Source organism: Geotrypetes seraphini, chromosome 4, assembly GCF_902459505.1.
Source record: "Geotrypetes seraphini chromosome 4, aGeoSer1.1, whole genome shotgun sequence".
Lineage (NCBI taxonomy): Eukaryota > Metazoa > Chordata > Amphibia > Gymnophiona > Dermophiidae > Geotrypetes > Geotrypetes seraphini.
The window spans coordinates 276550881-276578517 of record NC_047087.1 but is presented as its reverse complement, the minus strand read 5'-3'; the positions used below and the strand labels follow the sequence as shown (position 1 = coordinate 276578517).

The 27637-nt window shown below is 43.9% G+C and overlaps 1 protein-coding gene across 1 annotated transcript in view; it reads left to right on the top strand.

Annotated features, from left to right (window-relative positions):
• The first annotated feature begins 2710 nt into the window (after positions 1 to 2710).
• Positions 2711 to 27637, top strand: part of DOCK1 (dedicator of cytokinesis 1) — a 926077-nt gene continuing 901150 nt past the window's right edge. The window contains exon 1 of the mRNA XM_033940914.1: positions 2711 to 2914. Coding sequence (XP_033796805.1) covers positions 2869 to 2914 — 46 coding nt within the window. The 5' untranslated portion in view covers positions 2711 to 2868. The remainder of the gene's footprint in view (positions 2915 to 27637) is intronic.

Genomic DNA, 27637 nt, shown 5'->3' with positions numbered 1-27637 from the left:
GGTTTTCAAAGAGGTCAAGGCAGATGACTTTATGCAATGTCACCTCAGTAACAACTGTACAAAAATAGACAAATATACCCCCTCCCTTTTTACTAAACCGCGATAGCGTTTTTTAGCGCAGGGAGCTGCTCTCGACGCTCATAGGCTGCTCTCGACACTCATAGGCTCCCTGTGCTAAAAACCGCTATTGCGGTTTAGTAAAAGGGGGCCATAGTGCAAAATATAGACAGCATATATAAATTCTGAAAGCGGACACATTTTGATCACTAAATTGAAAATAAAATCATTTTTCCTACCTTTGTTTGGTAATTTCATCAGTCTCTGGTTGCACTTTATTTTTCTTACTGTGCATCCAATATTTCTTCCCTTCTTTCAGCCTCCTGTATGCTTCCTCTCCTCCACATTCCCTCCAACTTTTTCTTTGTTTCACCCTGCCCCTTCTTTCTCTCTCTATGCCCCCTTTCTTTCTCTATGTCTGTCTTTCTCTGATTCCGTGCCCCATTTTTTCTTTGTTTCTCCTTGCCCCCTTTCTTTGTTTCTAGCTCCCTGTTCCCCCCCCCCTTCTTTCTTCCTTCCTGCCCTCCCCATGCCACTGCCGCCGGGGAATAGGCTGCTGCCGCTGCCATCGGGAACAGGCCGAGATCTCCCTACTTCTCTTCCCCACAGGGCCGACCAACTCTCGCCGCCTAATGTCAATTCTAACGTGGGAAAGGACGTTCTGGGCAGCCAGGCAGCGATTGGCTAGCCAGAATGTCCTCTTGACGTCAGAACTGACGTCGGGTGACGAGAGTTGGTCGGCCCCGCAGGGAGATCAAAGAACACGGCGCCGGCCTGTTCCCCGATGGCAGCGGTGAGAAGGGAAGGGAAGCAGGTTGGGCACCCCTGCTCTAAACGAGCCGCACTCTAGGGAGAACAGTGGAGGGTGGCCAGCTGTGCACCCCCTTGGGGCGTGTACCCAGGGCGGACCGCCCCCCTGCCCCCACCTTGGTACACCACTGTATTCGAGGCTTGGGCGGGTGGGGACAGGGACTGAGCACATGGAGATGGGGCAGGGACAGGGACTGAGCAGTCGGGGGTGGGGCAGGTGATAAATATTTTCCCTGTGTCATTCTCTACTCTGGGCCCGCTGCTCCTGGAATTGTCAGATTCAAAATTAGCCTAAAAATGCATCCCCTTAAGACCTAATTGTTGCTGTACACAGCCTCTTCTTCAGAAAGATTCTCAAGAGACCTCACTTCTTTCAGCTGGCTCTGGTGTTTGAACTCAAAGTCCCCCACCTCTATATGACCAGCCTGTTTATAAGAACATAAGAATAGCCTTACTGGGTCAGACCAATGGTCCATCAAGCCCAGTAGCCCGTTCTCACGGTGGCCAATCCAGGTCACGAGTACCTGTCCAAAACCCAAAGAGAGCAACATTCCATGCTACTGATCCAGGGCAAACAGAGGCTTCCCCCATGTCTTAATAATAGACTATGGACTTTGCCTCCAGGAATTTGTCCAAACCTTTCTTAAAACCAGCTACCTGTGGTTGTCTTTATTATACTGCATGCTTTGAGAAGCAGGAACTGTCCATTATGTATGTTTGTAACATGCTGAATACATCTGGTTGTGCAATACCAGTAAGAATAATAATCCCAGTCTGTGCCTCTTCAGCAGAGACAGCTCAACCCAGGTGCAAACTGTGCACTTGCACACTTTGGGGGCTCTGAGGGAGCGCTGGTTGAAGAGTCTTAAGGAGTTCGAGACTAAGGGCTCCTTTTATTAAGGTGCGCTAGCGTTTTTTAGGGCGCGCTGAAGATTAGCGAGCGCAAACCCCACGCTAAATGAAAAACACTAACAAAGCTCTATGGAGGCGTTAGAGTTTAGCACGCGCTAAAACCGCTAGCGCACCTTAGTACAAGGAGCCCTGACTTATCTATTTGAACTCCATCACAGCATTAGGAAGAGCAAGCACCACAAATCATAGTTTCTCTTTTTTATTTCCTTCCCTAAGTCTCAGAAAACATTTATTAAGGGCTTTATTTCCATCATGTCCCGCTTGTCTCAAGGCTGCCCCCACGTACCAAAAGTGAAGTTTTAATAAGTGCAGTTTGCTGCTGCAACCACCAATAGTAACACCAGCGCCCCTTTTACAAAGCCGCGATAAATGCAACTACGGGCCTCGGTGCATTTACCAAAGTTTTGTAAAAGGGGCCCATATGTATGTAATCAACTTAGAAATGTTATCTTGCCTGTTATAGAATTACCTCAAATAATTAAACTAAAGCACTGCCCCGCGCAAAACCAATCTGACCTGAGAAAGCTCACATAAGGTAGTAAGGGGGGGGGGGGGGGGGGGGGAAAGTCCTTTAAAAAGGAATTACTTTGTATTAGTATTATTTCTGCAAAGGAACCTGTAACAGACAAAAACGGGAATGCAAATATAGATGTAGAAAATCTGGCGTCTAAAAACCACCTACAGGAAACACTTTTCAGAAGTTCGGGTTTTTTCCCCTCAATTATATTTCTTTAATCATTCTTAATTCCATACGGAACAGCAGGGTGCTAGGCACCCGCGTGGAAGGGGGGAAAGGCATCCCTCTCTGCCCTTCAATTTTCGTACCAAAGTCTTTCCTTTACAATCGCACCCCTTCTCCCGGGTCCCCTGGCCCGCGCCATGACGCTCGGTACCACATGACACCGCAAAGTTGTTTTGGTTTTCCCCTCCCCAAAAAGGGCTGGAAAATGGCGGCTTAGGAGCGGAGTTTCCTGCTTTCCGCTTTCCCTCGTCTGCGCGTCAGGAGTCATTTCAGGAAGCTGCCGCGCGCCGGGCTGTCTCGCTAGAAGTTCCCCGGGAGGGAGGGGGCGGGGAGCTCGCGCTACCAAAATGACTCGCTGGGTCCCGACCAAAAAGGAGGAAAAATACGGCGTGGGTAAGAGCCGCCAAACTTTTTATTTATGCACCGGGGAGGGGGTGCATTTGCTTCCTGTTTGCGCCCTCCCCGAACTCTAGCGTAGGCGCGCGCTCCTTAACTTGCACTATTCCCCCCCCCCCCCCAACTTCTCTGGAAGTCGCCGGGCCCTGGGATACTGGTAGCGCGGAAACTCCGCCGCCTACCAGTGCTTGCATCTTGCCCCGGGGGCTCCAAGGCATGCCTTTTTTAAAAAAAAAATTAAAAAAAGCTAGATATAAAATACATGGATTGTGTTGCTGACTTTTTCTTAGCTTTGCGAGATTGTGAGTAGCCCCTTGCAAGAGGCGCGCGGCTCGCCTTATTCCAGCGGTTGCTTAGTGTAAGAAAGGCCGATGTACGCGGGCAAATCAAGGCTTTCCATAGGATCGTCTTTCTATTTTCTATTTATTTAGGTTTCCTGTTCAGTAGAATCGCGACCTACGTTGAACAGAGTTGAGCTTGAATGTGGACGAGTAACTTTCAAGGCTTTACAATACTAAGTTTCTCTGGCATTGACTTTAGGCTTTTTTTTTTACCCCCTGCATAGACGGAAACGGGTAGCGGGGCTGTCTAGTTCACTTGAGGGTTTTATTAGGTTCTAAGGAGTCTCGATCATCGTTTTATTTACCCAACTCAGAGTTGCGGTGGTTATGCTGAGCGATACAATGGATAATTTGCATTGGTACTCCCAGTGCTGCTTATAAGGCATGTCAAACTTGTAAACTTTTGATGTGTGCTGCTGCTCGTTTATAACACCAGGGATGTCTTGCTTGGTTTGCACAGAAACTAGTGCTACACCATGTATCGGACAACTCTGATGGATTAGCACCAATAGGCATAGTTTGCCTGCTTTGAGGGGGCAAAAGGGCCAGGTTTGTTCTTGTTGAGGTCCCTAGGCTATAACATTTAACCGGAAGTACATTTTAGGTGTAATAGTTTTTCATGCTGCTGAAGCCAGCCCTAGAGGTTGTTTTACACATATATCCAGAAACCTGGTAGGGAGCCCAGATTGGGGGTGATTAGAATGTTTCCCCCCCCCCTTGTTCCATCAAATGAGCATTGATGAGCTCCATCCTTTCTGGCGCTCGTGCATTATCTCCCTCTGACCCCTCCTGGCACACCCTATCCACTCCCTACTTTTCCAGGCATACTGTCGCTTTTCTCCCCCCTCCTGTCACTCTTTCCTTACACTTCACACTCTTTTGCTGCACTGCCAGTCATTGTGTGAAATAATACAAAACCCTGTAAATGATTCTCAGAAGTTTAGCATATCATAGCAACAAAGGGCTAGATTCACTAAGCAAACCGATTGTGTACCGATCGGTTTGCGAGCCCTTTGCGACCAAATTTCCCTCCAACCCCTGTAGTGATCCTCCCATGCAAATTAGCAAAACCCCATGCAAAACAGCCAAGCGATTGATTCACTAACAATTGCTTGGCTATTTCGAATCGGGTTTTACTATTGGCAAACCCGACTGCTGCAGACCTGTCGGTAACTGAGTTACCTAAATAAATAGGGCTGTAGGAACCTATTAAATTTATCTCATATTATTTGAAATTAGGTCACACTGTACTTTTACATCTCATTTCTTCTTTTATAGTCGAATTCAACCACTTTACATCCTTATTCAATGCATAAAAAAAAACCCAAACTATAAACTAGGAGGATGGTATATCATACAATGTAAACTGATTTCAGTGCATAGGACCTCCCATAACTATGTTATCCCAAGTCCATATTCTGTTCAGTTATAAATAATCATCTATACCAAAAAACCTTCCCAACCCTTAATTAATTAAAAACATCTTTATTAATTCTAACTTAGACATTTTATTAAAAGTGAATTTACTTGATCTTATAAAGCTTCATAAAGTGTCTTATCAATAATAATAAAATGCTAGAGGCGCATGCGCTCTTAAAAATTCATGAGCGCTGGTGTCCTGAGGTGTGCTTCTGTGCCAGTCCTCAGGGCGCCTGCACCAAAGATGCCAAAGACACCAGCGACTCCTCCCTCCCGCTTCTCTTCAAAGCGGCCTGCTGAGGTTCGCCAGCCGCTGTAGCGAACCTCGCAAGCCGCTCTCCACCTGCAGAAGAAGGAGTCGCCGTGTCACCTCCCTCCCTCACTCGCCGCTGCTGCCGCCGCCACTGATCCTCCTCTTCAGAGCAGCCTGCGAACGTGGCCGGCTTTAAAGAACCTCGCAGGCCGCTCTCCAGGCTCAGTAGCACGCTCCCTCTGACGCACGGGATCGCGTCAGAGGGAACGTGCTACCGAGTTGGAGAGCAGCCTGCGAGGTTCGCTAAAGCCATCCACCACGATCGCAGGCTGCTTTGGTGAAGAGGAGCAGGCCAGAAGACGCCTGGATGTTGGGAGGGTAAGAAGGGAATTAATACCGGGAGCCAGGGGGAAAGGGAGAGGGAGCTGCTTTGGGGGGAGGGGTGTGCTGGGGGGAGACAGAAGGGGCCATGGAGAGATAGGGAGAGGGAAAGGGGGCTGCTTTGGGGGGAGGTGTGCTGGGGACAGACAGCTTTGCTCGGGGGGGGGGGAGACAGAAGAGGGCCATGGAGAGACAGTTAGGGAGAGGGAAAGGTGGCTGCTTTGGGGGGGAGGTGTGTCCTGGGGGCAGACAGCTTTGCTCGGGGGGGGGGGGGGACAGAAGGATACAGACAGCGAGCGGCCAAGGAGAGAGAGATAAAGAAACAGACAGACAGACACATCTATTCTAGCACCCATTAATGTAACGGGCTTAAAGACTAGTCTTATATAATTACTTATAACTCCTAAAATGTTTTCAATAAATATCAGCAACACTTATCTTTTACAGCATATTGCTGATCCAACGTTGGTTCTTCAATTATAACTGCAGTACAGTGTGACTAATTTCAAATAATATGAGATAAATTTAATAGGTTCCTACAGCCCTATTTATTTAGATTTCTTTGAATTTGGGTAAGAATTTTTGTGTAAAAGATCCGTTTTTGTTTTTGGTAACTGAGTTACTGACAGGTCTGGAGGTTTTTTGACACCTGCCTGTCTTTTTTATTCATTTTTTTTCCATGGCACAAATATTTTGCTTGTGTTACATGCGCAAAATATCTGCCCCATAAAAGAAAAATTAATAAAAGACAGGCAGGCCTGTCAAAAAAGTGCCCCCCCATACACAAACGCGCCCCCCAAGCAGGAGGGATGCCAACTCCCTCCTGCCATAAATGCTTAAAAAAAAACAACAAAAAACCCCACATTGCCGATGCAGCAGCATGGCACTTCCCACCTTCCCTTGTGGCACGGCCCTCGTCCTCCCTCCTGCTACCAGCTCGGCCTACCCACCCCCGGCACCAAAAAGTTGGGAGCAGGAGGGGTGCTCAGTCCCTCCTTCTCCATAGGCCTCCCACCCCCCGGCCGGCACACCCCTGGTTGGGCCTGCCTGCCTGCACCCACCTCCCTCCCCGTACCTTTAAAATAGTTGGGAGCAGGAGGGGTGTCCGGTCCCTCCTGTTCCTTAGGCCAATGATAATAATAATAACAGCTTATTTATATACCGCAAAACTGTGAAGTTCTATGCGGGAGCAGGAGGGGTGCCCGGTCCTTCGTGCTCCTTACGGCAAGGCTCCTCTTTGGGAGCAAGAGGGGTGCCGGTCCCTCCTGCTCCTTACAGCAAGGCTTCTCTTCAGGAGCAGGAGGTGTGCCCGGTTCCTCCTGGTCCTAGGCCTCATTCTTCAGGAGCAGGAGGAAGCGCGAAGTCCTCCTGCACCTACGCTGGCTGCTGCTCAATAGCGGCTTTAGGCCACGCCCCAGCACATCATCTGATGCACAGGGAGGGGCCTAAGGCCTTGATTGGCTGAGGCGCCTCAGGCGCCTCGGGCTCCTCCCAGGCTTAAATTTGAATATTTTTATAAACTACAGTGGTAGACTCAAATATAAACCAAGACCCCCAATTTTTGGGCCATTTTTTTGGCCCCAAAATCTCAGTTTATATTTGAGTATATACAGTACAAGTATGTTTTCAAAACTAACATTTTTCATTCTCTAAAACCGAAAATAAATATTCTGGGGTTTGAGTTTTTAACCCTAGTCAAAAATATATGAAGTTAGTACAATATTAAAGGCTATCGTCTTATGTTTTTTCCTTTTATGTTTTCTTTATTTCTCTAAAAGTATCTGCAAATGTTGAAAGCCTTATTTGGTCTAGGGCCTAGTGACTAACATCTGTCCAAAATTATGTTAAATGTGTAACCCATCTAGAAAGAAGCAGGGTTCATTTCTTGGGGAGTGGCTTGGAATGCAGTTCTGCACTACTTTTCAGACTCCAGAGCAGCAGAGGTGTTCTTCTCCAGCCCCTTCTCTCTAGGTAGCCTGCAGGGAGAGGAGGGGGGTGAATCTAGATCTCAGGACAGCAGCTCTTCTAGCTCATCTTCTAGCCCTCCTACTATGGCTCTTGGCCTGCTCTCTTCACTCCGCAGTTCCATTTGCTGTTTGTCTACAAATTAAGGCCAGATTTGTCAAGTTGCACTAGAGGTTTTTTTTATCATGGGCCGGTGTGGTAAATGCTCATACCTCACCGGCCTGCGCTAAAGATCTCTAGTGCTGCTTGATGAGAGGGGGTAAGCTCTGGAATGAAGAAAGGATAAAAGGTTATGGAGGGCCTTTGTGCATATATCGACATGATGATGTCATACATGCGCTTGACATCATCAAGTCAATGTCCGCACTTTTCCGGGTGCTCTCCAGCTGCAGCCCAGAGTTTACTGTGCTGCTGAGTAAAAAAGTTTGCGGGACACTGCTTTAGTGTCATCTATAAATTTAATCATCTCACTTGTTCCAATCTTCAGATCATTTATGTTAAATAACACCAGTTCCAGTAGAGATCTCTATGGCACTCCATTATTTAATAATAATAATAACTTTATTTTTGTATACCGCAGTACCACAAACAGTTCAGAGCGGTTTACAATGTAAGAGACTGTCATTGAGAAAAATGACCATTTTAACCCTACCCTCTATTTTCCGTCTAATAACCAATTCCTAATCCATAACAAAACATTGCCTCCTATCCCATGACTTTTTAATTTTCCCAGGAGCCTGTCAAAAGCTTTATGAAAATCTAGATGACGGCACATCAACTGGATTGCCTTTATCCACATGTTTATTCGCGCCTTCAAAGAAATGCAGCATGTTGGTGTGGCATGGTTTCCTTTGACTAAACCCATGCTGGCTCTCTGTCCCATTAAACAATGCTTGTCTAAGTGTTCTGTAATTTTATTTTTTTATAATGGTTTCAACTATTTTTCCCGACACAGAAGTCAGGCTCACAGATCTGTAATTTCATGGATTACCCCTGGAACCCTTTTTAAAAATCTGCATAATATTAGCAACACTCCAGTCTTCAGGCACTGCAGATGATTTCAATGAATGGGTTACAGATCACTAACAGCAGATCAACATTTCATGTTTGAATCATAAAAGTAAGTCTTGTATATAGTAGAAGCTGCGGTTTTCCAAGTTTTATTAAAATTTGCTATCCCGCCTATCAAGAAGATATCTCAGCGGCTTACATTAAAATAGAAATAAAGCAAAGAAAAGGGGGGGGGAAGGGTGAATTACAATATGTGAAAACACGAAAGGGAAGGTCGCCTGTGCCCTAACTAAGGGCCTCTTCTATCAAACTGCGCTGAATGGCCTGTGCTGCTCCTGACTCTCATAGGAGCTGTATGAGCGTTGGGAGCAGCGCGGGTCATTCAGTGCGGCCCACCGCGCTACAAACTGCTAGCGCAGTTTGATAGAAGAGGCCCTAAGAGTTAAAGTCTGCTATAGTGATATATAAATTAAAATAATAATAAGAGAATACTTAAATATAAGCATCAGCAAACGGAAATGTTTATTGATTTTCAAACTTTGACAGTGCAATACAATTAATTGAACATAAAATACTGCATAAAACGCACTATTAACTACTCAAGTAATACATAAAACAATAATTTTCTCCCAGCCTCCTCCCAATTATTAATACAATAAGACATATGATGTGATTACAATATTATAATTAAGTAATTTTAATCCTCAAAATATATTTCCCACCCTAGATTAAGCAAAGTCTGAGATCTAAGATGGTTAGGAAGAAGATTCCATAAGTCAGGTCCTTGTATGGAGAAAATAGCACTGTCTGGAAAACTTTCTCTGTGGTTATAATCGATTGAAAGACTAAAGGGCCCTTTTACTAAAGTGCATTAAGCAATTAGCACATGCTGTTAGTGTAGGAGTGTGCTTACTTTGCTGGCATGACGGTGCTTGCTAATTCACATGCTCCCAGCAAAGCTTGTAATGGGGCAGGAAAGGGGTGGGGAATGTGCAGGGACTTCACGTTTTAATACTTTTTTTTTTTTGCTGCATCCTTCAATACTGCAAAGAGTGAATACACTTAGGGCTCCTTTTACTAAGTTGCGCTAGCGGTTTTAGCACCTGCTTAGCGTGCGCTGCATTGCCGCGTAATGCGGGGTTAGCGTGCGCTAAAAACGCTAGCGCACCGTCGTAAAAGGAGCCCTTAATGTGTGGTAAAGAATCCTTCTATGTGGTAACTGCTAAGGGATATGCTGGCAATGCCCCCAACAGTTATCACATAGGCTTTGCATCTAATATGTGGTAAGTGAAAAACTGTACTATACTTAAGAAAAATAACTGAGAGGATAGAAGCTTGGAGCCCTTTTCCTAATTTAAGCCCTCTACTTCAGATGAAACTGCTGAAGGATTTTGAATAATCCTGCAGCAGTGCTGATAGGAGACCATGTTGTCTTCCTGAGGCTGAGCACATCACCACCTTAATTCCTTGGATTCCAGCCAGCCTCATGGATGGTAGACTCGTACCAAAGACTGCTTTGCTGTAGTGGTAAGATCTTAAAACTACAGCATCGGCCCCGATTCTGCTGCTCCTTTTAGAGTGTTTTGCTTAGCACTAGGGCTGCACATTGAATACATTTTTTAATCGCAAGATTATCTCAAAGTGTCTCCCTCTACATTTTCACCTGTATAGTGGAAAATATAGACAGCGGATCTAAATTCTCAAAACCTTACATATTTCAGTTTCTGAACTGAAAATCATTTTTCTTACCTTTTGTTGTCCGGTGATTTTTATTTTTCTAATCGTGTTGTTCACTTGTCTGGTTCTGCCCCTCTGTTTATGCTCTGAACTCCATTTCAGGGCATCCTCTCAACTCACTATTCTTATGTTCATATTTGTATATGGGTTCCCCATATGTAATGTTTATTTTACAATTATTTACTTTGTAATTTTTAGCCATACAATAAGCATGCTCTGTTAATTTTTCAATACTTATATATGGTAGATAATCGTGTGTGATTATTACAAGGCACCATCTCATCCCTTGTCTCTCATCCCTTACACCCCCCCCCCAGACTGGCATATTTTTTTCTCCCTTACTGTTGCCCCAGGCTCTCCTTAATCTTTTTCCTCTGACCCATGTTCTGGCAACAAGTAGAGAATACCATGGGTTTCAGAGGACACATTGCATCTTACTAATGCAGTCCTCTCTTGCTGCCCCATATCTCATCCCCACTCCCCCTTGGCAGCCCTCTGAACTTGCCTTTACACACACACACTGCTCCTCTCCAGCCAGAGTCCTCCTTCTCTAGCTTCCTGCCTTCTCTTATGATTCAACTTCCTGATGCTAGAGAGGGAAGACTGGCTAGAGAGGAACTGTGTGTGTGTGTAAAGGCAAGTTCAGAGGGCCATGAGGGGGAGGGGGAATGAGATACCAGGTAGAGAATGACATGGGGAAAAAATCTGTCCCCGTTACTGCCCCGTCACCGGACCACCGTCCTCTTCACTGCCCCGTCCCCTTCGCCGCCCCATTCCCACCATCCCCTTCACCGCCCCGTCCCCACAGCATCCTCCCTTCCCTCTCGTCACCTCACCGCCCTTCAGCGGCCCTAGAATCTCCCTCCCTCCCCCTTACCTTTGCGGAGTAAAGAAACTTAAGGGAGGGAAGGTGCGCGGTCACCGATCGCGTGTGCGGCCCCTTCCCTCCCTCCCTCCCTTTTACCTTCGCGGCGCTTTAGAAAAGAAACTGATGCTGGTAAAACCTGCCTGTGCCTCCCTACAGTCGCGTGTGTGTGGGCGGAAGCTTCTCCTCTGACAATTGTCATTTTATTAACACAAATAAAACAGAGCAAGGTTCAACAAAACCCATCTCCCCTCCCTTTCACAAATATCCCCTTCACTATTGTGAAAACTGAACAAGCCATATTACTACAGAATGCTACATAGAAAAATCAAGCTGACAGAATACTTTAGTCAAAAGTGGCAAAAATAATGTTAGGGGAATGCAACTAGGGCAACTACCCCTTGGTCAGAGAGAGAGGCCAAAGCCAGCTGGAAGCTAAAGAAGCACAGCCTGGACTTTGCGGTCCCCAGTTATGTCTAATACCAGCTCTAGCAGGATACATATTTCAAATTTGAAATATTCTAATCACAAAAAATATAAAATAAATTTATTTTTTTTCTTTTTGTTGTCTGGTAATTTTATTCTTCAAATCACATTGATCTCAGGCTTTGGTTTTAGGTTCCTTCTGTCTTCATCGTGGCATGGCTGGCTCCTGAAGGTAAAATAGGCACAAGAGGAGCTGGGGAGACGATGCCAAGTCTGACACGGGCACAATTTTTTTTACCACAAGAATAAGACTTTTCACTGCTCCCACGGGGCAGTAAAAGGTCTTGTCCCAATTCCCACGGGGCGGTGAAAGGTCTTGGCCACATTCCTGCAGTAAACCAGTTGCAAATGTCTTCATTCCTGCAGATTTACTGCAGTGACCTGCGGTTTACTGCGGTAAACGGTCCCCGTGTCATTCTCTAATACCAGGTAATGTGAGGCAGCAGCAGAGGAATGGCTGCTGGAGTGGGGGGTCAGGAGAAAAAGCTGAAGGAGATCTCAGGGCAGCAATAGAGAGAAATATGCCGGCAGAGGTGGAAGGGGTGACAAAGCAGCTTGATGTGATTATGTGTTAAACTTTTATGTATAACAATTTTTATTGAAAGAATCAAATAATCAGTACAATAGGATAATAGAAAAATACATTCAATACAATAAGAATTACAATAAATTTCATACAAATTTAAATCATTCTTTCAAATTTAATTTCCTTATGAATTAATTCAATCTTATCTACACCCCCCTTAATTCCATCCCCTACCCATTATCTTCCCCTAAATGAAAACCCTCACCCTGGATGAAAGTTGACAAAAATAAAGAATTAAAATAAATAACTGGAATGTAATTAGTAAACCTAATTTTCATAATAAATCATTGATAACCAAACTTCATATTTTTGGTGAAAGATTCTGAATATAAGGATCCCAAACCTCCATAAAAAGACAAGTTTTTTTAGGCGAACCTCGAACCTCCCAACTCTCAAATAAAAATAAGCGATGTAATTGATTCCTCCAATGCCAAAAACTTGGAGATTCTTTCTGCAACCAAAATTGCATAATACATTTATGCCCAATCATACAGGCTTTCTGAAATAAAAGACATTTTAGTTGGCCAAAAACCCCACAAGCTGATGCTTTACCAAAAATTATTCCCCTAGGACAACCCACTATCGAATTACCCCATAAAGAACCCAAAAATAATAGGATGGCAGACCAAAATGAGTTGATCAAAGGACACAACCAAAAAGCATGAGATAATGTGCCAGGATCTTTATTACATTTAATACAAATTGGGGTATCTATTAAATTTGGGAAAAATAAGCCCTATGCAAAATTCTATAAGTACATTCTCTCCAAACATACCCTTTTATAATCTTTGGTAGTCTATTAATAGATTGAGTAAAACTTTTAATGCGTTAAATGTACATCCCTACTTAGCATGTGTTCAGATAATATGGCACAGTTAGCCATCTTGTACTATCTGGTCGGCATGGTGGGATTGAAAAAGGTTGGAGCTGCAGTATGTAGGTGAAAGCCATTTTTTTAATTTTTTTTTTTTTAAATAGTGCAAAAACCTTCATGTTGCTCACTATCTGAATAGGAGGAGTGAAGGAATTTAAATCTTAAATAAAGCCTAATACTCTCCACTAATTATTGGCTAAGCTTGAGTGCTATAGATACATTAATGCTCACGAAAGAAAAAGCCTGTTTTAGGTGAGTCTCAAGCCCTACCACCACTACATCATCGGCATAAAAAACCTTTTGTGTTAGCATTAATAAAAAACAAACTCTTTTATTATAAGAGCTTGTAATGCTGATTTCTCTTTATCATGTATTAGTTTAACATGTTCAAAAATGTTAGGTCAACAGTCGTTTCGTGACTACCCGTCACTGCCTCAGGACTTTCAAACCAGTATTAGCAATGCCGGGAGGGGGGGGGGTGGAGATAAGGGAAATGCTACTCTACAGGGAAGTGGTGTGTGGGAAGGGAATGCTGCTGCTGTGGCTGCTGCACAGGGAAGTGGGTGGGGGGGGATCGAAATGCTGCTGTACAGGGAAGTAGGGTGGGAGAAATGCTGCTGCACAGGGACATGGTGGGGGGGGATCGAAATGCTGCTGTACAGGGAAGTAGGGTGGGAGAAATGCTGCTGCACAGGGACATGGAGGGGGAGGGAATGCTGCTGTGGCTGCTGCACAGGGAAGTGGGGGGGGGGAAAGAAAGACAGACAGCTAGCACCCGTTAATGTTATGGGCTAAAATACTAGTATGAGAATATAATATTATTTCCTTGTAGGTTCTAAATAATGTTGCTTGATTCAACAAAAAAACAGTCCTATGCTCTGCTCTTCCTAGGCGTTATCATTATGGTGTCTCTGCTTATTTAAATATCTCATGGTAGCCAATCAGAATGTTCTTCTATCCGATTGACTCCCTAAGACACTAAACAACCTATGGCGGTCAAATATGTTTTTTTCAATGCAACTGCTGTGCTAAACTTTCAACTATGTTATTAATGCTGTTTTATGAACAATATAAGACTATAAGTCAATAGTTGCATTAAGCCTAGTTGGTTGTATAGAGTTGAGGGTAAAAATCCAAAACTGTCCTTTGTGCTGGAGACTTAATTTTCTGTTACCTCCTCGAATGTTTTTGGGAATGTGATCTATTACCACACATTTAAGTTGGTAAAACTCATGTGCATGTGAGGTGCAATGTTGTACTAGGGGAGCCTGGATCACCCTTCTAGTGAGTGCACTGCGATGCTTGTTTAATCTCATTCGTAGCTGTCGTGAAGTCTGCCCTATGTACAATTTGTTGTACGGGCACTATATAGCCGGTCGTGATCTGAAGTACATGAGGTATAACTTGCCATTTACTGGGTGTGGTATTTGATATGGGTAGGGTTGGTTGAGTACTTGAATACTTTACAGTGTGTACAAATTCATGTAAAGGGTTAGATTCTGTAAATGGCGCTCAGAATTTGGCGCTTGAAAAAAAACTGGTGCCAAGGGAACGTACTCTTTTTCTAGAATTTATGCCTAGCACTGATTCCTATGCCGGACTTGCACGTGCTGAAGCCTGATGTAAATGTTGACGCACGAATTAGACATACTGGGGCCGTATTCTGTAATCCCGTGTGCAACTTTTTGGAACACCTCTAATGGCCACAACCCCTTTTGAGTTACGTACTAGTAGAGGTAGACACCTTGCGTTAGTGTGTGCAGCCAGATGCAGGTGCATATTTTGATGAAATGCCTATATCAGGGGTAGGGAACTCCGGTCCTCGAGAGCCGTATTCCAGTCGGGTTTTCAGGATTTCCCCAATGAATATGCATTGAAATCAGTGCATGCAAATAGATCTCATGCATATTCATTGGGGAAATCCTGAAAACTCGACTGGAATACGGCTCTCGAGGACCGGCGTTCCCTACCCCTAGCCTATAACATCAATTTGTTGTTAGCACTCAATTATTGATGTAGACTCAAGCTGAGTACAATCCAGGTAAAGCCTTGGGCACACAATTCTATGTGTTGGAACTGGGTATTCTGTGGCTGGAAAATGGGTCTAGACTGCAGTTATGTGCAGAGAAGGTAATTGGGAATAAACAATGCATGGTAAAGTTTCCAAGATTAATTTATATGCTGCTTTTCAATGGAGGTTGTCCAAAAAATCCTGAGTGGAGTACAACGGGTACAAGTGGAGTGATTTTTCGTTCTGTCAAAAATTACAAAGACTAGGGGACACTCAATGAAGTTACAGGGAAATACTTTTAAAACCAATAGGAGGAAATTCTTTTTCACTCAATAGTTAAGTTCTGGAACGCGTTGCCCAAGGATGTGGTAAGAGCGGATAGCATAGCTGGTTTTAAGAAAGGTTTGGACAGGTTCCTGGAGTAAAAGTCCATAGTCTGTTATTGAGAAAGACATGGGGGAAAGCCACTGCTTGTCCTGTATCGGTAGCATGGAATATTGCTACACCTTGGGTTTTGGCCAGGTACTAGTAACCTGGGTTGGCCATCGTGAAAACGGGCTACTGGGTTTGATGGACCATTGGTCTGACCCAGTAAGGCTATTCTTACGTTCTTACATTCAGGTACTGAATCATTTTTTTCTTATTTTCCCTGCGGGCTCACAATCAATCTAATGTACCTGCTCCCAACACTCATAGGGTTCCTATGAGCATTTGAAACAGCCTGCCTGCGCTAAAAACCGCTTTTGCGGTTTTGTAAAAAGGGGGGGGGGGTAAATGACTTGCCTAGGGCTTGAACCCACAACCTCAGGGTGCTGAGGCTGTAGCTCTAACCAATAATTACAGGGGATATACTGGGCATGCCCCCAACAGTTAACGCACAGCCTTTGCACTTAGCAAATGTGTTTTAAAGTATGGTAACTGCAAAATGTTGTTGCACTTCAGTACATGTGCACCCTTGGGAGTATGTTTTACTAGGTTATAATGGAAGGTATTGCCTGTGGGCCCTGGCCTAAGGACTCTCCAAGCTGTGCCAGTGTTAAGTTGATGTTATAAAGTAGGGCAAGCTGCAAAGTCTAATGGTGCCAGAGACCGAGAGCTAGAAGCCTAAGAGAGGAGGAGAAAATTGCTGGACTGTAAAAGGAAAAAAATATTTCTCGCTCGGATTTCTTCACTTCACTTTTTTGTTTTTAATTATTCCAGATAAAGTTTGTGAAACTCTTTTTTTTCTGTAAGTCCTTGAGATATCCAGAACTGTGCTTTCAGTGGGCTTTACATGTCAGAACTAGTATGTTTCACATATCGGCTTATTTAGGCTGTGTTTTGCTATGGGGGGTATGGATTTAAAGAAACAAAATCATATGAGTAGACTTACGCCTTCAAATCGTGTTCTTGCTTGGTTGCCCACATTGTTAAAAATGGATTTTTTTTTTTTTTTTTTAAACCATTAACCTATGTTTGTTGGCCTCCTTGACTGTGTGCTCGGTGTGTCATGTAGGATTTGTATATTCTGGGATGTGATAGTTTGTGTCCAGAAATGCCTGGAGTTAGAGCTGGTTGAACACAAGCCAGAATTTTCAGGGTTAGGGTGCTAAGACCGTTAAGCAAATGAATTTTAATATTTGTTTTTCGAATTTGGTAAGAATGAAAAGGAGAAATAAGGTCAGCTGACAATAAAATGTTGAGAGAGTTTGGATACCAGCCAAGAATGTTAGGAATCGGGTAAATTTTCATTAACACTGTTTTTAATCTGGGGTTGAGGGGGGGGGGAGGGGTTGGTGTATTTTTGCATGTTCTCTCATTTTTATTTGCTCAACCTTGTCTGCAATTTTCTCCCTCATTTCACTTGTTTATTGATTTATTTTAAAAATTTCTTCTCCGCTTAATGCCTAAGCAGATTACAATAAGAAAACATATATAATCAAATACACTTAGGGCTCCTTTTACTAAGCTGCGCTAGTGGTTTTAGCGAGCGCGCGCTACACGCTAACGTCTCCATAGAGCTAAGAACATAAGAAGTTGCCTCCACTGGGTCAGACCAGAGGTCCATCGCGCCCAACGGTCCGCTCCCGCGGCGGCCCATCAGGTCTATGACCTGTGAAGTGGTTCCTAACCATTTCTATAACCTACCTCTGCTTCTATCTGTACCCCTCAATCCCCTTGTTCTTTAGGAACCTATCTAAACCTTCCTTGAACCCCTGTACTGTGCTCTGGCCTATCACAACCTCCGGAAGTGCGTTCCATGTGTCAACCACCCTCTGGGTAAAAAAGAACTTCCTAGCATTTGTTCTAAACATGTCCCCTTTCAATTTCTCCGAGTGACCCCTAGTACTTGTGGTTCCCCACAGTCTGAAGAATCTGTCCCTGTCTACTTTCTCTATGCCCTTCAGGATTTTGAAGGTTTCTATCATGTCTCCTCTAAGTCTCCGCTTCTCTAGGGAGAACAGCCCCAGCATTTTCAACCTGTCAGTGTTATGAAAAATTTTCCATACCTTTTATCAGTTTAGTCGCTCTTCTCTGGACCCCCTCAAGTACTGACGTTAATATTTTCCGCGTAGCGCAGAGGTTAGCGGGTGCTAAAAATGCTAGCGCAGTTTAGTAAAAGGAGCCCTTAGACATATTATACAAATACTGTACACTTAGACATATTATAACAATGATTGTTATCTCTTCCAACTCCCGCCAACTCACAGCACATCTGCTAAAAAAATACCTAAAATAGCTAATAAAAAGTTTGCACAGTACAAACTGTAAAATAGGCTTAAGACCAAGATCTAATGAAAAGCTTTAACAAATAAATACGCTTTTAATTGATTTCTAAAGGACAGTCTCAAATATCCTGGCAGTGCATTCCACAAATGTGGACCTGCTACAGAAATAGCTGCTGTTTGTGTCTTCTTATAGTGGGTCTCACCAAGTGCTTCGCCCCATCAACTGCTTCAAGTGACCCCAGCTCCCCCTTGTGTCTTCTCTCTAGGCTAATTGAAGCTCAGAGGTGGGCAAACTGTGGTTATCAGGAATCTAATATGACTGCTGGCAGTGAAAGCATATGACGTGTGTCCAGTGGTAGCAGCAGCTGGTGATTGGTTAGAACCGTGTTTCCCCAAAAATAAGACCTAGCATCATTTTCGAGGTAGGTCTTAATATAAGGCCTACCCCCCCAAAAAGCCCTAGTCCCTGGATTCGCTGGCAACTCTTCAACCCGCCCCCCCCCCCCACCGCTGCCCCACCACCACCACACAGCCAAACCCCTGCTGACCCTCCATCCTTCCCTCCCCATGGACCGCGAGCGAGCCCTACCTTCAACTGAAGCAGCGTTGGGCCGGCAGCACCCTTAAACAGGCTGCTTCGGCCTTGTCCGTCAGAGATGTCCCTCTGCCGCGTTACTGATGATTGTCATCAATAACATGGCAGATTAAATTCCCTGACGGACAAGGCCGAAGCAGCCTGTTTAAGAGTGCTGCCAGCCCGACGCTGCTTTGGTTGAAGGTATGGCTCACTCGCGGTCAGCGGGGAGGGAAGGATGGAGGGTAAGCAGGGGTTTGGCTGCACGGTGGGTGTGGGAGGAGTGGTGCTCAAGGGCTCTGTTGCACAAGGGGATGCTGCACAAGGGATGGGAGGGAGAGAAGAACAAGCTGGGCAAGGGTTCTGCTGCCTGAGGGATGGGAGGATGGGAAGGATAGAAGCTGGGCAAGGGTTCTGCTGCACGAGGGATGGGAGGGAGGGTAGAAGCTGGGCAGACTTCTGCTGCACAGGGTGATGGGAGGGAGGGGAGGAAAGATGCTGCACATGTGGGTGAGAGAATGGAAAGAAGAAGAATTGGGGTGAAGGAAAGGAAGGGAGAGATGATCATGTGCATACCCTGAAAATAAGATCTAGTGCATTTTTTTGGCCCAAAATTAATATGACACTGTCTTATTTTTGAGGAAACACGGTAGCTAATATGTCAGGTCTATAGGAAGGGACCTTGGATGACTTCATTACTGTTCTTTTGGCCCTGCTTTCTTGTGTTCAAAAATGTGTCCAACCCTGCTTTATTCTTCATGGCCTGATCCCCATAAGTTGGCAGCAGCATCTTTGACTGCATCGACACTTCAGGCCAGATGTAAGCAACCACCAGACACTGATCTTTAGGCAGCCTGGCACTTTTTTTCCAGCTCTGAGTTATGGTCTCTCTCTTTTTTTTTTTTTTTTCATTTATTTTCTCTTTTAGGTTGTCATAACAAAATACTATATCTAGAACAATACGTACAATTTATATGCAAATAAAATTCATTGAATAATTTACATGTTCATAAAGGGGTCTAAGCAAGAAAAAACCCCATAAATGGAAACCATAAAGCTATGGTTAGAGTACTCTCTGATCTTATAATTCAGAAATATTGCCATATCTCTGACATTCATATTCTTGTTCTCTAGAGCCAAGAGGTTCTTTTCATGGTTTCTAATACACTTGATTTACTAAGCTTTTTTTCCCCATTGATTCAGGATGAGGGGAGAAAAAAATCTTAGTTTAAATCGTGTAAGGACTCAATTTACTATTTTTCATATGTTTATATCTTAAGAATTTTTTTCAGCCATTGTGAATGTTTTGATAGTACTGTTCCTCGCAGGAGGCTTGCAAATAAAATAAGTGGTTTGGGGATTGCACCTGAGCTAGTAAACTGGATGAGAAATCAGTTGACTGGTAGATGACAGAGGATGGGGGTAAATAGAACTCAGCTGGAGGAAAGAAAGGTGAGCAGGGGATGTAGTGGGAGTGCCTAAATATCAGTATATTTGAGTGGCATTGCTGAAGAGTTGGAAGGAAAGTTTTTGCCTCTTTATAGATGGCATGAAGATTTGCATCAGACAAATACCTTGAGGGATTAGACATGATAAGTGATCTGCAAAAAAAATAAGAATGGTCTAATGTTTGGGGGTTAAAATTTAATGTGAAGAAGTGCAGAGAGTAATGCAGTTGGGGTGTACCAATTAAAAGGAGTTCATATAGGATGTACACAGCCCTTGGGGGGGATGATGAGTATTTCAGGATAATGAAATGTGACAAGAAATTGGCTAAAGCCAGAAGGGTACTAGACAGCATAGAGAGAGGCATAGCTACAAGTTGTTGGTGAGACCCCACTTAAAGGTATTGTGCTCAGTTTTGGAGGTTGTATCTTGCTAAGGACATAGACTGGAAGCGGTTCAAAAATTATATAGGGTTTATGCAAAAGACTTGCTTAAGAGAACTGAAGATATGAATATGTATAACCCTGGCAGAAAGGAGAGACAGGGGAATATAAGATGCTTTAAATACTTGAAAGGCTTTAATATATAAATCTTTAAAAAAAAAATTTTTTTTTTTTAGATACGGAGCAGTAGAACTAGAGCAGTAGACTTGGAAATAACATCAGGAAATACTTTTTTATTTTTTTTTGCCTGGAATGCCCTTGAGACAAAAATGGTAATGGAATAAAAAAAAAAAAATGGTATAAATGCGAAGGACCAGTCTATAGAAAGAGGATGAATCAAAATAAAGCAGAGCTTAACAGACCTTCACACTTTTTAAAAAGGGTATAGAGGGGTGTAAGCTTTATGGAGTAACAGTTACCTTTCTGGCCGCCTTGTTCAGCAGGCTGGATAGACCAAGTTTTTATCTGCTGTCCTTTTCGACATTACTGTGTTTTACTAACAGTCTCTTTGATCCGTATATTTACAGAGGGATATTGTTGACCTTGCTGACCCCCTCTCCCAGTAGTTGTTTGTGGGGAAGGGGCAATGGTGGAAGAAAGGAGGTAGCTTAACAAGCATACAGGAGTGGAACTGGGTAGACTGGATGGGCCTGATGCTCCATGTCTTCTGCTATAGTTTATATTTTTGCCTGTTTTGATAGTTTGATGACTGAAATGTGTTGGGAAGCTGAATATTTGGGTTACATATCTATTTTTTTCATTTATGATATACTTCGGAGAAAATTATCAATGAAAAGGAAAGACAGTCAAAACACAATAAGAGAGGCATAATCAAAAGAAATGTTTAAGTCCTTTTTGGGCCTAGGGTACTAGTCGGCCAAACTTGGCAGCGTCCAAATTATTTTTTGAGAATCATCTATCTGGATGTCCAGGCATTTGATCGTTCAGACCACCAAGTAGTCTATCTTTATACCGCATTCTCTACTAAAAATGTGTCCAAGTCCCAAACACACAGAACAATACCTTTTGGACATGAGACGGGCCAACATTGTGGTGGATTAGCCGGGGTGGCATGGCAACAGAGTAGTGGGACACCTTACAAGGCACTGCTGTGAACTTCACAAAAAGGGTGCCACATAAACATCTCACCAGAACTCCTTTATAGGCTATGGTGAGCCCCCCACCAACCCACTGTACTCACTTGTCTACAACCCCCAATAGCCCCTATGGGTGCAGGTAGCACCTATTTGGCAGTACAGTAGGGTTTGGTTATTTTTGGTGGGCTCACATTTTCTACCATGAATATTGTGGTTAGAGTGGCTTATGGGCCTGGGTCCTCCTCTCTATGGCTCACTAGCCCACCCCCCAGACTACTTAAACATCTATATGCAGCTCTACTAGGCTTTCCTATGCCATGTGCTGATGTTGCAGAGACAGGTATATATGTTTTAGTTCAATTTTTGTGGGGTGCAGTGGGGTCAGTGAATATGGGGGAAGTGTGTGGGAGCCTTTACCTGGTTTCTGCAGTGATTATTCTGATTATTTTGGATACCTTTTGGGCACTTATACCCAATTTTAGATCACCAAAGTTACAACATATAAGTTTTGTCCAGGCAGCCTTATCAAACTTCCGATTATTGCTACAGGACGACTAAGGGCTCCTTTTACTAAGCTGCAATAGTGGTTTTAGCGCATGCTAGACGCTAATGCCAGCATTGAGCTGGCGTTAGTTCTAGCTGCGTAACGTGGGTTTAGCACGCGGGGCAATTCAGCGCACACTAAAAACGCTATCGCAGCTTAGTAAAAGGAGCCATAAGTCTAGGTTGGCCCATATCCTGCCTACATTCCGCTCTAACCACTCCTCTAAAAATGCTCCTTTCTGCTGTGGGCGCACAGAGGGATTTTGAGGTCTAAAAAAAAATCAGTGGATATGTCTAAAAAGCTGTTTTGATAATCAGCATTTGGACAACCTGTCCTTTTGATCGTCCAAGTACCGACTTGAGCGGGATTTTAGGCATATTTTTGTTTTGATTATGAATTCTTAATTCTCCTTAGTACTAACAAGAACATAAAATATCAATTAAATTCAATTAACTCTGAGTAGTCCATATGAGAGGGAGACAATTCACATTCTATGATGAAAAATCTAGAAGTACAAAATATAGGAATAGCAGTAGAAGTCTTCTTACTTATGATGATCTGAGATACATCAATTAGGACCAGAAATTATAATACCTTTCTCTTCAAGAAAGAATTGCATTTGGGAGGGTTAAAAAAAATACAGGAATGTTGTTCAGAAAATATCAAACATGTACAAGGATATCCTAATTGAAATCTTGCCCCCAAGGTAATAACATGCTATTTTAATGACAAACATCTTTTCCTCCTCGCTTGAGTCCACTTAGAAATATCTGGATATTTGGGTTACTGTTGACTTAGGGGTGTCTTATTAGCTCACGCAAAATGTAACATAACGGAAAATAACTTTGTTTTTGTATACCGCCACAATCAAAAAAATTCTAGGCGGTTTACACAAGAAAGAAAAACTGGAGAATCAGCGAAGTACAAAATATTAAAATAAAAATACAGTATATTAACTAAAAAGACAATAAAAATTTAAATTAATGCAGTAAAATTATTATGTTAAGGATAAAAACATCGGGTTACGAGAGAAATTTATCAAATAATACTGTCTTAATTTCTTTTTGGAAGGCTCCGCTGATATAGTTACCCAACCAGGACTGTTTTTACTTGCTTGAAATGCTAGCATTCTGTCTAAAAAGAACCTAACTTTACAGCCTAAAATCTTCGGGTATGCAAATAAGTTACAATTCCTGGTTACCCTTACGGGGTTATATAGCACGAAATGAGATAACAGGTAGGTAGGGGCCAATCCCTAAACCAACTTAAAACAAAAACATGCAGATTTAAACATTACTCGTGCTTCCACTGGAAACCAATGTAATAATCGATAAAAAGGGCTAATATGATCGCTTTTCTTCAGCCCAAATATCAGGCGAACAGCCATATTCTGCACTATTCCCAATTTTCTCACTACTTTCTTTGGTGTGCCCAAGTAAACAATATTACAGTAGTCCAATATAGATAATACCAATGTCTGCACCAGCAATCTAAAAGAGAAAGGGTCAAAGTATTTTTTGATGGTCTTTAATTTCCATAGAGCAAAAAAGCACTTTTTCACCACCAAATTTGTATGGTCTACCAAAGTAAGATGGGAGCCTAAAATGACTCCTAATATTTTTATAGTTTTAAAATTGGATAGTCATGCCCATTAAGGTAAAGCGATGTCCTAGTTATTTTGGGCTCCTTTTACGAAGCTTTATCGCATGCAACTTTTTAGCACACGCTAATCCCTGCGCTAGCCGAAAAACTACCACCTGCTCAAGAGGAGGTGGTAGCAGCTAGCACGACCAGCAAATTAGCACGCGCTATTACGCGCGTTAAACCGCTAACGTGGCTTCGTAAAAGGAGCCCTTTGTGTGACAATTGTACTTTAAAAAAAAAAAATTGAGCAGTAGTGAAGATCTTCATACCTTCCCAATGTCACTTTGCTACCAACACATAGCTGCTCAGTAAATACTGCAGGAATTCTTTGTGGTTATGATTCGTTTTAGGGGTGTCAGGTCAAAAGCGCGCCGGGACAAAGGCGTGCCCAGACAATTGAGCGCAGCGCACGCCGCTGCGCCATTCTAAATTACTGTTTTTAGCGCTCTGACGGGGGGGGCGTGGGGGGAACCCCCCCACTTTACTTAATAGACATCGCGCCGCGTTGTGGGGGGGTTGTAACCCCCCACATTTTACTGAAAACTTCACTTTTTCCCTGTTTTTAGGGAAAAAGTTCAGATTACAGTAAAATGTGGAGGGTTACAACCCCCCAAAACGCCGGCGCGATGTCTATTAAGTAAACTGGGGGGGGGTTCCCCAACAAAACCCCCGTCAGAGCCCCTAAAAACAGTAATTTAGAGCGGTGTGGCGGCACGCGCTACGCTCAATTGTCGGCGCGCGCTTTTGTCTTTCGCGCCGTTGTCTATGAACCGTTTTAGGTCATGCTTCCATCCTTGAATTAGCACTTCTTACAGAAATAAAAGTGTATCCTATCTGCTTTGTAAGCAGCCAATTAGGTAAGAATTGAAGAAGGGTTTTCACTTTTATAGATTTTTGAAGTATTGTTTGGCTGAACTTAATCACTTGATGACAGTAATAACTTAGAATTTATTAGGTAATAATTCACATTTGACTTTAATATTTTATTTATTGATATGTTTGTCAAAAATATAATATGGGTCCAAGATTGGTTTAGGAAAAGGCATGGCATTTAATTTAACACAGGAATTTCCCCTGTATGCTGGAGGTCCATATTGAAGAAAGATTGACATCTAAACTACTGTTGCTAATATAGGACTTCAGCAATGATGACTGAAAACGTAGAATTTGTACCTAGGTTGTATCTATAAAAACGTAAGAATCGCCATACTGGAACAGACCGAAGGTCCATCAAGCCCAGCATCCTGTTTCAAACAGTGGCGATCCCAGGTCCTAAGTACCAGACAGATTCCAAGTAGCAAAACAGATTTTATGCTGCTCATTTTAGGAATAAGCAGTGGATTTCCCCAAATCCATCTCAATAATGGCTTGTGGACTTCTCTTTTAGGAAATTATCCAAACCTTTTTTTAAACCCCACTAAGCTAAGCGATTTCACCACATTCTCTGGCAACGAATTCCAGAGTTTAATATATTTTGTGTGAAGAAATAGTTTCTCCAGTTTCTTTTAAATCGACTACTTGGTAGCTTCATCGCATGAACCCAAGTCCTAGTATTTTTAGAAAACGTGAATAAGCGATTCAAATCTACCCTTTCCACGCCACTCAGTATTGTGGCCATACCATAGAGCAGTGTTTTTCAACCGCTGTTCCGCGGCACACTAGTGTGCCGCGAGATGTTGCCTGGTGTGCCGCAGGGCCGCCGGGCCCAGAGCTGACAGGGGGCCCGAGGCAGGGGCGCCAGTAGCTCGCCAAGGCAAAGTGAGTAGATCACCCAGGACTCACTTTGTCTTGGCGATCTAATCTATCGAGCCGAACAGTCTTCCTCTCCCCGACGTCAATTCTGCAGTTGGAGAGGAAGTTCGGGCCAGCCAATCGCTGCCTGGCTGGGCGGAACTTCCTCTCCGATTGCAGAATTGACGTCAGGGAGAGCATGCGTCGGCGTCGGCGTCGGCTTTGGGGCCTGTTATCCATTGGTGGGTCCTGTTCCCCGATGGCAGCGGCAGTGGCAGTGGCTTGGGGAACGGCAGGGAGAAAGAAAGAAAGGGGGCAGGCAGGGAAACGGAAGGAAAGAAGAGAAACAGAAAAAAAGAAAGAAAGGTCAGGGAGAGAGGAAGAAAAAGTTGGGGGAGGGAATGAGGTGTGGAGGAGAGAAAGCATACAGGCTGATAGAAGGGAAGAAAGATTGGATGCACAGTCAGAAGAAGAAAGTGCAACCAGAAATCACCAGACAAGGTAGGAAAAATGATTTTATTTTAAATTTAGCAAAGTGGAGGCAGTATTACCACAGTTTTCAAAGGAATTTGCCCAAATAACTTAATAGTTAACTGGGTAAATTCCCAGAGATGAAAACTTCCCTTCACTTACTATGCACAGTTCTGAATTTATATCTGCTGTCTATATTTTACAATATGGTCCCCTTTTACTAAACCGCAATAGTGGTTTTTAGCGCAGGAGCCTATGAGCGTCAAGAGCAGCGCTGGGCATTCAGCGCAGCTCCCTGCGCTAAAAACTGCTATTGTGGTTTAATAAAAAGGATGGAGGGTATATTTGTCTATTTTTGTATGCTATAAAAACCAAATACAGAGAGAGACTGAGAGCTGTTGACGAAGAGCTACGTGTGTGTCTTTCTTCGATTCCAGCCAGAATATCAGCTTTGTGTTCAGCCAAACAGGCCCAGGTTTCGCACTGAATAAAGTATTTTATAATTTTTATAATTTTTATTTCGTAATAAAGTAATTATAAAATACTTTCTTTGTGTTTATTTGATTCCTATTCAAGAGAATTACTTTATATATAGTCAATATAGGCAGAGAGTTAAATTTTTTAACATTTTCTAATGGTGGTGTGCCTCGTGATTTTTTTCATGAAACAAGTGTGCCTTTGCCCAAAAAAGGTTGAAAAACACTGCCATAGAGCAATACAAGGGCATTATAACATTTTCATCTTTGTTTTCCACTCTTTTCCTGATAATTCCAAACATTCTACAGTGGTACCTCGGTTTGCGAGTGTTTTGCAAGACGAGCAAAACATTTGCAAACTTGGTGCCTCGTAAACCGAGCGCGCCTCGATTTGCGAGCGCTCCCCCCCGTGAACCAACACCCTCCCTCCCGCGATCCGGCACCCCCTCGCCACGACCTGAGGTCCCCCCAACCCACCCAAACCCTCTTCTTACTTTGATGTAGCCTCCGCACCGGCATCAGCATGTCCTGTGCTGGTGCCGGTGCCCGAAGATCTGCCTTCTGTGCTGGGCCTTGAGCATGTGCGCATGCTCAAGGCCTGAGAGTTCACGTTGAACGTGAACTCTCACGTCGAACGTGAACTCTCAGGCCTTGAGCATGCGCACATGCTCAAGGCCCAGCACAGGAGGCAGATCTTCGGGCACTGGCACCAACGCACAGGACATGCTGGTGCTGGTGCCAGTGCGGTGGCTATATCAAAGTAAGAAGAGGGTTCGGGTGGGTTGCGGGGACCTCAGGTCGCAGCGGGGGAGGGGGGTGCCCGATGGCGGCGGGGGGAGGTGCCGGATCGCGGGGGGGGAGGGTGCAGGTTTGTGGGGGAGCAATGCCGGTTCTCGTGGGGGGGGGGGAGCAGCGCTGCTGGCCTTGGGGGATGGGGGGTGGAGGGTGGGAACCTATCAAAGCGAGTTTCCATTATTTCCTATGGGGAAACTCGCTTTGATAAACGAGCATTTTGGATTACGAGCATGCTCCTGGAACGGATTATGCTCGTAATCCAAGGTACCACTGTATTTGCTTTCTTAGCCACTGCTGCACATTGAGCTGTGTTTCAACATATCCTCAACAATGACACCTAGATTCTTTTTCTGGGCAGTGACTCCTAACATAGAACCCAGCTTCACGAAGCTATAGTTCGGGTTCCTCTTTCCCACATGCATCATTTTGCTCTTGCTCACATTAAACGTCATCTGCCATTTTGATGCCCAATCTTCCTGTCTCCCAAAGTCCTCTTGCAATTTTTCACAATCTTCTTGCGATTTAACAACTTTGGGCTCTTTTACGAAGCCGCGTTAGCGGTTTAATGCGCGTAACAGCGTGCTAATTTGCCGGCCGCACTAGCCACTACCGCCGCCTCTTGAGCAGGTGGTAGTTTTTCGGCTAGAGCGGGGGTTAGCGTGCGCTAAAAAGGTGCGTGCGATAAAGCCGCTAACGCGGCTTCTTAAAAGGAGTCCTTTGTGTCATTGGCAAATTTAATTATCTTGCTAATTGTTCCTATCTCTAGATATTTGATAAAATATGTTAAAAAGCAGTGGTCCCAGCAAAGACCCCTGGGGAACCCCACTATTCACTCAAAAAGACTCCTGGATGGTGATAGATC